Source organism: Gorilla gorilla, chromosome 18, assembly GCF_029281585.2.
Source record: "Gorilla gorilla gorilla isolate KB3781 chromosome 18, NHGRI_mGorGor1-v2.1_pri, whole genome shotgun sequence".
NCBI lineage: Eukaryota > Metazoa > Chordata > Mammalia > Primates > Hominidae > Gorilla > Gorilla gorilla.
Genome location: NC_073242.2, coordinates 119228410 through 119238778, shown reverse-complemented (window position 1 = coordinate 119238778; position 10369 = coordinate 119228410). Strand labels below are relative to the sequence as shown.

The following is a 10369-nucleotide window of genomic DNA, read 5'->3' as shown; positions in this document are numbered from 1 at the left end:
ACGGGGCCGTCCCTGCATTCTGTGCTTTCCCAGTTGTACACATCCTGTCCCCTCCCTCGAGTCTCAGTCACAGTCCAGTGACCTGGTGAGGGGAGGCCCCCTGCAGTGTCTGACCCAGGCCACGCCTGTGCCAGCCCAGAGCCAGGGGGAGGAAATGGGGGCTGGGCCTCTGGTCCCCACGGGGAGGCCACCCTTGTCCTTGGTAGCATCAGGGTGCAGAGGTGTTCCCGGGCTGTAGGGGTGACTCCCCCACCCCCCAAGGCTCTGGAGAGGCCGATTTGCTCAGGAAGCCGACCTTCACACCTTTTCCTGCTATTAATAGACGCCTCGTTGACACGGGACCCTCGGTTGGGTCCGGAGCGTTGGGCAGGGGCACTTGTCAGTGCTTGAGAGCTGAAGTTTGGGAAGCCCTGGGGAAGCGCAGGGGCTCCCCGCCTGGGCTGGGGCTGCCGGGCAGGGCCCCTCCTATGCCTCGGCGGGGCTAGAGAGGGCGGGGGCAGAAGGCTCCGGGACAGCCCTGCACCCTCCAGATGCGGGTCTCCGCCCAGCCGCGGTCACCTGGGGGGCTGGGGGCGGGGCCGGGGCGGGGCGGGGTTCGGCCGGGAGCGCAGGGGCGGCAGTGGGTGCCTAGCAGTGTCCCAGCCGGGTTCGTGTCGCCATGGGGCAGATCGAGTGGGCCATGTGGGCCAACGAGCAGGCGCTGGCGTCCGGCCTGAGTGAGTGCACGTCAGGGACGGTGGAGGCTGCAGCCTGGAGGGGTGTCCCAAGACCCCAGCCGGGACCTCGGGCTACTTACAGGGCGGGGAAGTGGGGCGCCAGGCGGGCCAGGCTGGGCCGGGGTCAGGCCAGGAGGGTGCGGGGAACGGGGGCGGGACCCTCAGGCCGCGGGCTGGAAGGAGGAGTTCTGAGATCCCCAGTAGTTCCCTTGCAGACCCTGCGGAGCGCGGCGCCCCTCCCCCATTCCCTTCTCTCGGTCCCCCGACTCCGCGAAGGAGGAAGTTGCCGCGCAGGGGAAGAGGCGGTTCAGCCCCGGTGGTTTCCGGGGTCACCGCCCCGAAGCCCCCGAGTGGGGGCTCTGGCCTGGGCATCGGGAGAAGCTCCCCCGCTCCTCGGTAGCCAGCTGGCCTGGAGGTCGCTCTCCCTGGGCTTGGGGTGGGGAGTGGGCTCATGCCCTGGGGCTCAGCCCTCCCCATCTGGAGTCTGCGCTGGAAGCGGTCTGAGATTTCACAAGGCGCTGAAACCACCCGGTGACGGCCCTGCCCAGCCCAGCTGCACAGGCACTTTGCTCTTGGGGTGGGATGGCACAGCCCCCAGTCACCCTGCTGCGCATTTGCTCAGAGGTTCTGGTGAGGGCAGCGGACTCCATTTGGAAATGGACCCTCTCGGGACCAGGGCCAGGGAGTGTCCAGCCCAGCACGGGTGAGGCTGGGCTCGGGCGAGGTCTGAGGGCAGAGGCACCACTGCAGCCCTCCAGGAAGGACCTGCACCGGGGGAGGAGTGCCTGGAAGGGCCTGGGGGCTGAGGGTGAGGAGGAGGGGCCCGCTGCCACCACTCTCCTGGGGCTCTGAGCGCCCTCCCTGTTGTCTGGAGGGTGCGTGGCAGCTGGAGTGGGAGCAGAGACCTCAGGGTGGGAGGCCTGGAGGATGGGGCCCTGCAGCCTGTCCTGTGCCCAGGAAAGTGACCGCCTGCTTCGAGTCAGCGGCCAAGAAGTCGGTGGGTCGGTTCAGACAGCTCTCCCCAGAGCTGCCCCGTGAGACTCACCCTGCCTGCCCCACACTCCCTACAGGAAGTAGACGGACTGAGGGCACCCAGCTGGGAGCCAGGAGACCTGGGCTCTAGTCTGGCCTCCCGCTGAAACCCTCCAGGGGCTCCTGGCCCGAAGAGTTAGAGCCAGACTGGACGCCTTGCACTGCCCGCCCTGGCCTCCCGGCTCTCCGGCCCCCTCCTCCAGCTGCCGTGCTTCCTTTCTGTTCCCAGATCTCCTGAGCATGCCCCAGGGCCTCGGCACAAGCTGCTGCTTCTGCAGAGCCTCATGGCTGTCTCATTTATTTCTCAATTCAAATGCCACCTGCCTGGGGAGGTCCTTCCAGAGCGTGCAGCCCCAGGAGGCAGCTGGCCCGGAGACAGCAGGGCCTTGACAAAGAGTCCCCCCTGTACACAGCAGGTGCTCTGTAAATGTGGCTGGGTGCCAGAATACGTCCTCAGACCTTCCTGGTGGCACCAGCGGCAGCTTTGCACCCTCTTTCGGATGGCAGGCTCGGGACCAGGACGGTCCCCAAAGATGCATGGACAATTGGCTGAGTAGACTCAAGGACACTGCCCTCCCCTCCTCCGACGCAGACAGACAAACCCAGAGAGTTAATGTGTAGCTGGGCTCAAACCAAGGATAGGAAATCTTCCAACAAGACCATGTGGAGACACAAACAGAATGGCTGGCAGGGCAAGGTGGCTACACCTATAATCCTAGCACTTTGGGAGGCCGAGGCGGGTGGATCACGAGGTCAGGAGATCGAGACCATCCTGGCTAACACAGTGAAACCCTGTCTCTACTAAAAATACAAAAAATTAGCTGGGTATGGTGGCAGGCGCCTGTAGTCCCAGCTATTCAGGAGGCTGAGGCAGGAGAATCGCTTCAACCTGGGAAGTGGAGGTTGTAGTGAGCTGAGATCACGGTGACAGGGCAAGACTCTGTCTCCAAAAAAAATAAAATAAAATAAAATACTAGGAAGGACCAGGCGCCGTGGCTCATGCCTGTAATCCCAACAGTCTGGGAGGCCAAGGCGGGCGGATTCCCTGAGGTCAGGAGTTCGAGACCAGCCTGGCCAATGTTGTGAAAACCCTGTCTCTAATAAAAATGTAAAAATTAGCTGGGCGTGGTGGCGGGCGCCTGTAGTCCCAGCTACTCAGGAGGCTGAGGCAGGAGAATTGCTTGAACCCTGGAGGCGGAGGTAGCAGTGAGTCGAGATCTCGCCACTGCACTCCAGCCTGGGCGACAGAGCAAGACTCCGTCTCGAAAAAAAAAAATAGTAAGGGGGAATATTGGACAATACCCCCCAAAAAATGTGCAGAAATAGCCATATCAGACGAAACCGAAATTAAGGCGAAACCGCTGACGGGTTAAGAGGAACTCCGTATCGGGGGGAAAGAGACACTCCCCCAAGAAGATGCAGAAACCACACTCGGCCTGTTGGCTTTCAGGGCATCAAAGACTCATGGTGACAAGGGTGTCCATTTGGGGGTCCCAGAGCCCACTGGGGCCTGCAGGTCGGGCTGTCCTTGGCCACTCCTGGGACCCAGAGCCCGGGCATGTCCAGCACCCCCTCCGCCAGCCCGTGCGCCACAGGCTCTGCTCTTCACCAGCGCAGAGGGGTGCCTCCTGGGGGTGTCCCCGACCCTGTCACTGTGCTGTGGGGATGGGTAGGGGGCAGCTCTGGGTGGCCTGGTGGCCCACAGTAGGTAGAGAAGTGGGGTGGCCAGGCCCCCGGGACGGGAGCCCCACAGTGCCTGACCCACTTTTCCCCGCAGTCCTCATCACTGGGGGCATCGTGGCCACAGCTGGGCGCTTCACCCAGTGGTACTTTGGTGCCTACTCCATGTATCCTTCCACCTGAGGCTGGGGTGGGCGGGGAACGCCCAGGGCAGAGCTGGGGAGCCACTTCACAGTGAGCTGTTTGCCTCCGCTCCCCACCACCACAGCCAGGCTGGGACACAGGGTGGGCTGTGCACGGGTTGGGCAGCCCAGGCCCCAGCAGCCAGGCCCCTCGCCTGGACCATGTGGCGATCAGCGGCAGACCCGCCAGTCTAAGTCCTGGTGAGGGGTGGGCAGGGCGTGTCACCAGAGGGCCAGGGCCAGCACTGAGGCCTCCCCGTTGGACTGCTGGGATCCCCTCTGCCCGCTCCTGTCAGTCATCCCCCTTGACCGGCCCCCTACCTCCTCTGCCCCATCTCAGCCCTGCCGCCCAGCCGGACCTTGCGACAAGGAGCACTGGGCAGGGTGGTGGGAGGGCGGGCGTGGGCAGCCCCGAGTGCCAGACCTGTTGGAACCTCCCGTGGCTGCCTCCTGGCTCTGTGACCTCAGGCAGTGGCTGCCCCCCACCTTTTTTGAGACAGGGTCTCGCTCTGTCCCCCAGGCTGCAGTGCAGTGGTGCAGCTGTGACTCGTGGCAGCCTCCACCTGGGCTCAGGCCACCCTCTTACCTCAGCCTCTGGAGTAGCTGGGACCACAGGCACACACCACCGCACCTGGCTTTTAAATTTTTTGTAGAGATGAGGGTCTCACTATGTTGCCCAGGCTGGTCTCAAACTCCTGGGCTCCAGTGATCCTCCCGCCTCAGCCTCCCAAAACTGCTGGGATTCCAGGCGTGAGCCACCGTGCTCTGGCCCCTCTCTGTGTTGTCTTCAGTAAAGGGAGTTCCCTGTGGCCCCTCAGGCTGAGCTGGGCTGTTCCTTAACCACATGGCTTCAGTGTGGCGGGCGTGTTTGTGTGCCTGCTGGAGTACCCCCGGGGGAAGAGGAAGAAGGGCTCCACTATGGAGCGCTGGTGAGTCTCCTCCTGCTCTGGGGTCTCTCCCGGGGCTGCGGGGCCCAGGCAGGGCTCACAGGGTTGGGTGGAGCTTGGTTCCTCACTTGGAGGCTCCGGAACCAACCCTTTGGTGCTTGTGGGTAAACCAAGGCCGGTGCCTGCCCGGTGTGTTTTCTGGGAGGAAAGAGGCCTGGGTGCCCTGGGGTGGTCAGCAGGGCAGCAAGGGAGTCCTGAGTGGGAGAGGCCCAGCCGCGCCGTCTCCCCTTCCTCCCTCCCCCAGGGGACAGAAGTACATGACCGCCGTGGTGAAGCTGTTCGGGCCCTTTACCAGGAATTACTACGTTCGGGCCGTCCTGCATCTCCTGTGAGTCCCCGCCCCGCACCCCCTCTAGGGCTCAGGAGGGCTTGGAGCCGACCCTCCCCACTGTCCCACGGGCCGGGCTGCCTGGACAGGAGCCACCCCCACTTACCTCACTGTTTTTCCAAACAAAAATTCGGGTCCCTGGCTCTGGCAGGGTCCCCGGAGCCTGTGTCTGCTGTCTAGTGTGCAGGATTTGTAAGGGTCCACTCCAAACCTGAGTAGCTCCGATCCGTCGCCACGGTCTGGGGTCAGCAGGCACTGCTGGGGGGTCTTGCCTGGGCTTCCTGGTAGGGTGGAGGGTCCTGTGCTGTGTGTCTGGTGGTTACTGCCGACTGAGGCCAGGACACCCACACGTGGCTGGTTCCTCCGAGCAAGTGCCCCAGAGCCGCTAGTGTCCACATCAAGGCTGAGAACACCCAGGACCGAAACAAGCCCTGGTCCGCGCACGTTCCCTGGGTCTGCCTTGTGCTGAGACTTTGCAGCCCCAGTCCGCGCACGTCCCCTGGGTGTTCCTTGTGCTGAGACTTTGCAGCCCCGGGCCATGCACGTCCCCTTGGTCTGCAGTCTGCCTTGTCCTGAGACTCTGTGGCCTTGGCCCCCAGACTTGGGGCTCCGTTCCCCTGAGTGCCCTTCTGTGTCCCTGCCTCTCACCCCCTGTCCCTCAGGCTCTCGGTGCCCGCCGGCTTCCTGCTGGCCACCATCCTTGGGACCGCCTGCCTGGCCATTGCGAGCGGCATCTACCTGCTGGTGAGTGGCGCCCTCTGAGGTCGGCCCCGGCCACCCCCATACCCAAACCCTGCCCTGACACCCTCGGACACGCATGGCCCTTGAAGCCGGCTCTGTAGGCTGAGCCAAGGCTGGGAGCAAGTGTGAGCCCGGGCGTGTGCTCACAGCACGGCGGGGACGCAGCGGTTGCTGCTGCCATTTTTGGCGTGTCTAGTGTGTTGGGTCATTTCCTTGCATTTCCTCATTAACCCGCACCACAGCCCTGGGAGGGGTACTGGGGTCCCCACTTTACAGACAAAGATGCAGAGGCTCAGGGAGGTGCTGTGACTGGCCTGGGGTCACGCAGCCGGCCGAAGACCGTGCCTGGGCTTGGGTCCCTTTATCAGGCTTTTCTCACCTAAACCCTATTCGCGCTGATTCATGGGCGGTGCCAGGACGCAGACATTTTCTTAAACTGCCGACACCTGGGTTTGGTTTATGACCGCAGCACCCTGTTAGAGGGCTGCCCATCCCATGGGATACAGTGATCTCTCTGAGAGGCCAGGGATGGGTGGGAGGACAGGGCGCAGCCTGGCCAGGCCTTGGGTGAAATGCCCTCTGCCTGCCCTGGGCTCCGGAACAGACGGCTACAGGCCACCTCTCACTGAGGGGGTCTCTGGGTGGACAGAGCCCTCAGACTTTGCTTATTTAAATCCTTTTGTCCATAGAGCCAAGTCCCTCCTGCCCGCAGAGGCAACTGCCCTCCCCTTGCTGTGCGTCTTCTAGTGTGTGTGCGTGTGAAAGGTGCAGCACTTTCTGTGTACGCCTTCCGCGTATGGAAGTGGAGTTCTGTTTCAAGCCTCACTGACCTGCCACCGGCAGAACTCTCCTTTAGAACCCCTTCCTGTTGCCAAGTGCTCATCTGGGCTGTTGCTTTGTTTTCCGGGGGCCACCCACATGCCCCCCATCTCCCTGCTGCCATGCACAGCTAGTGGCTCCTGGACACCTCAGGAGGAATTCCTTGTGCTAAACCCAGAGAGGAATTGCTGGGTCAGGCATCAGCCTCTGCACCGTTCACCCTGCCGGGCTCAGCTGCTCCCCAGCAGACAACCCACCACCAGCCATGCGGCCCCATCTCTCCCACCATGCACTAGGCTTTCTCCCACGCTTGCCAGTTTCACAGCACGAGCTGGCTGTGTGGAGCTTGGACTCGCCCTTCTCTGACTGTGGATTTGAGCTGTTGGAGTTTCTTCTACCTTGAGTTGCCTGTTCAAATCCTTTGCCCATTTTTCTATAGTGGTTTTTGTATTTTTCTTTTTCTTCTTCTTTTTTTTTGAGGTGGAGTCTCGTGCTGTCGCCCAGGCTGGAGTGCAGTGGCGTGATCTCGGCTCACTGCAACCTTTGCTTCCTGGGTTCTCACCATTCTCCTGCCTCAGCCTCCTGAGTAGCTGGGACTACAGGAGCCAGCCACCACGCCTGGCTAATTTTTTGTATTTTTAGTAGAGACGGGGTTTCACCGCGTTAGCCAGGATGGTCTGGATCTCCTTGACCTCGTGATCCGCCCGCCTCGGCCTTCCAAAGTGCTGGGATTACAGGCGTGAGCCACCGCGCCCGGCCTGATTGTCTTTTTCTTAAGTTGCAGGAATTCCACATATATTTTAGCTATTGAGCCTTTGTAGCCTTTGGACACTGGGGATGCCTTCGTGCTTTCCGGTAAGGGTCTGTTACCTTGGCCCGTGGAGTCCTTCACTGCACGGAAGAGCAGAGGTTTCCCTGTTCACCTGCTCCATGGTCTGTGCTTTGTGAAAACACCTTTCCCTGGCCCTGGGTCCTACGTGCACGTTCCCGCCTTTTCCTCTATCAGCCTTCTAGTTTTGCTCTTCAGAATGGAATGTTTCCGTTTTGGAGTTAGGTAGGATCACACATGTCCAGTTTCTCTTTCTGTTCATGACGTATATGATGTGACATGTTTTTCCACCAGATATTATGGGATAGAAGATGAAAAGCACACACTCCCAGGTCCACTTGACCTGTTGCAGTGGAACCTCTGGGCATGGGCCCAGGAGTCTGTATTTTTAGTAGAAGCCAGTGGAATCCCGCGTTCTTCAAGCTCTCCCCCCACCACCCCCATGTGCAGAAATGCCTGGGCACCCTTGGGGGGCTGCTGGCCAGGGTGGGTGAATGGTGCCCACCAGGCGGAGCAGGGCCTGCTACTCCCCTGGGCCACCCCTCCTGCTGGACCTCGGGCGTGCCTCCCTGCCTTCCCTGCCCTTGGCACCTTGAGAGGAGAATTTGAGTGCTAGAATTTGCATCTGGTAGTGTCCACCACGGGATCTTCCAGAAGCCCAGGGGTTCGGGCCCCACTCCTGGCATGAAGAAATAGCTTGGGCTGGTGTCAGGCCGACCCAGGTCCTGGCTGTGTGGCCTCCGGCGCGTCACTTAACCTCTCTGAGTGGCAGTCACACCATCCTGCGTGAGATTCAGACTTGAGCCTGTCCTGGGGCCCCTAGTGGGGTGGGCCTCCAGGGAGGGAGGGAGGGAGGGCGCTGGGGCAGGGCTCAACCCCTCAGTGCCCCGCAGGCGGCTGTGCGTGGCGAGCAGTGGACGCCCATCGAGCCCAAGCCCCGGGAGCGGCCGCAGATCGGAGGCACCATCAAGCAGCCGCCCACCAATCCCCCGCCGCGGCCCCCGGCCGAGGCCCGCAAGAAGCCCAGCGAGGAGGAGGCTGCGGCGGCGGCGGGGGGACCCCCGGGAGGTCCCCAGGTCAACCCCATCCCGGTGACCGACGAGGTCGTGTGACCTCACCCCGGACCTGCCCTCCCGCCAGGTGCGCCCGCCCGCAATAAACGCAGCGAAGCCGGGAGCGCGTGAGCCTCTGCCTGGGGCCGGGGTAGCGATGGTTCCCGAGGCCTGGGCAGGCACCCCGTTTCCTGCCAGCCGCGCCGCATTCCAGTTCCATTAACATCAGCATCGCCTTCCTTCTCAGCAGCACACGAAATCCCGCGTACCGTATATTCCACGAAATATAGTACCTGGATTCCAGGTGTGTGCCTCCCTGGAAAGGTCCTCCCGGGCCTGGAGGAGGCAGCGGAGTCCTCCCTTGACAGCTCTTGCAGGCCCTGCAGGCCCTCCACACCTAACGCCTCCCTAAGGGGCTTGGATTCCAGAGGAGGCTGCTGGCGATAAGTGAAAAGGGAACAGGGCCGGAGCCACGTGGTGAGCCTCTACCCTGCGCCTCTTTTCCGTAGAAGCTGGGGTGAAGCTGGTGGCGGATGTGGCCTTGTTTGCCCCCACACTGATGCTGGGGGGCCCCCCAGCTGCCCAGGGCGCTCAGGCCAAGTTGCAGGGGCTTCTGGCCACCCCTTCCCCTCACTTGTGCGGAGGCTGTGGCTGGCTGCACACACACCTGCCCACAGGTCCTCACCACCACCCCAGCCCGGTGCCCCCAAAGCTTTGCCCGGCATCAGCCACATCCCCCACCTTTGGGCTGTCACCGAGGCACCCACTCCCCTGAGGCCAGAGAAGCCCTTGCCTGCTGCTTGTCCACCTGCTCTCCCAGCAACTCACACTTCAGAGCCGGGGTCCTCTGTTCCTGGGGGCCTTCAGAATCCACCCCCCACCAGCCAACACTCGGCACCATACAGACGTCTCAATCCAGCCTCATCTCAGCCGTCCCCCCAGGTCACCAAGCTTCAGGTCACCCTTGAAACCCCCAAACCCCCACATCCAATCCTGGCCCAAATCCAGACCCCAGCTACATGGGCCATCCCCACCCAGGCCACCTGCCGCCTCCCGCTCTGCCCTCACCTCCTGAAACCATCCCGATGCTGCCATTGAAACCCAAAGCCTCACCCCAGTGCCTCCAGCTCAGAATCCGCAGGCTCAGAACCCACAGGCTCAGCTCCCTCCAGTGACAGCCACAAGCTTCTGATGGCCCCAGGGCAGACATGATCTGCACCCCCAGCGCCCTGCCCTGCCCCTGCGGTCCCCCTCTCACCTGGCATCAGCCACACAGGCCACTCTCTGACCCTTGGACACACGCAGCATGTGTCTTCTCAGGGCCTTTGCATGGGCTCTTCCTGCTCCCTGGAGCTGTTCCCTGCATGGCTGCCTGGCTCCTTCCTCCTCCCCTTTAGGTCTTCGAGGCCTCCCTGACCCTCTGCTTAGAACTGCAGCCCCTTGGCTGGGCGCAGTGGCTCACGCCTGTAATCCCAGCACTTTGGGAGGCCGAGGCGGGCAGATCACGAGGTCAGGAGATCGAGACCATCCTGGCTAACACAGTGAAACCCAGTCTCTACTAAAAATATAAAAAATTAGCCGGGCGAGGTGGCGGGCGCCTGTAGTCCCAGCTACTCGGGAGGCTGAGGCAGGAGAATGGCGTGAACCCGGGAGGCGGAGCTTGCAGTGAGCCGAGATCGCACCACTGCACTCCAGCCTGGGCCAGAGCGAGACTCCTTCTCAAAAAAAAAAAAAAAAAAAGAACTGCAGCCCCTCCCCCAGAGCCTCTGTCCTGGACTCATTCACAGACTACACACCACTTGTTTCGTTAGTCACCGTGGAGGCAGGAAGGGTTTTCACCATTTTGTTCTTGGCCTGTTCCCAGTGCCAGGCGCTTAGTAGAAACTCATATGGCTGGGTGTGGCTCACGCCTGTAATCCCAGCACTCTGGGAGGCCGAGGTGGGAGGATCACTTGAGCTCAGGAGTTCGAGACCAACCTGGCCAACATGGCGAAACCCCGCCTCCACTAAAAATACAAATATGAGTTGGGTGTGGTGGTGCAC

The 10369-nt window shown here is 61.9% G+C and overlaps 1 protein-coding gene across 1 annotated transcript; it reads left to right on the top strand.

The window, feature by feature from the left end:
• The first annotated feature begins 580 nt into the window (after positions 1-580).
• CYBA (cytochrome b-245 alpha chain) lies at positions 581-8448 on the top strand. Its single transcript, XM_019012511.4, has 6 exons — positions 581-716; positions 3526-3595; positions 4465-4539; positions 4802-4885; positions 5548-5629; positions 8168-8448. The coding sequence occupies exons 1-6, from the start codon at positions 659-661 to the stop codon at positions 8384-8386; spliced, it is 588 nt and encodes a 195-aa protein (XP_018868056.1). The 5' UTR covers positions 581-658; the 3' UTR covers positions 8387-8448.
• The last annotated feature ends 1921 nt before the right edge of the window (positions 8449-10369 follow it).

Bases quoted from the DNA above. Each gene is read 5' to 3' on its own strand.
- CYBA (XM_019012511.4), top strand. From the start codon at position 659: ATGGGGCAGATCGAGTGGGCCATGTGGGCCAACGAGCAGGCGCTGGCG. The intron at 717-3,525 runs GTGAGTGCACGT...TTTTCCCCGCAG, and splicing joins GGCGCTGGCGTCCGGCCTGA to TCCTCATCACTGGGGGCATC. The intron at 3,596-4,464 runs GTATCCTTCCAC...ACATGGCTTCAG, and splicing joins TACTTTGGTGCCTACTCCAT to TGTGGCGGGCGTGTTTGTGT.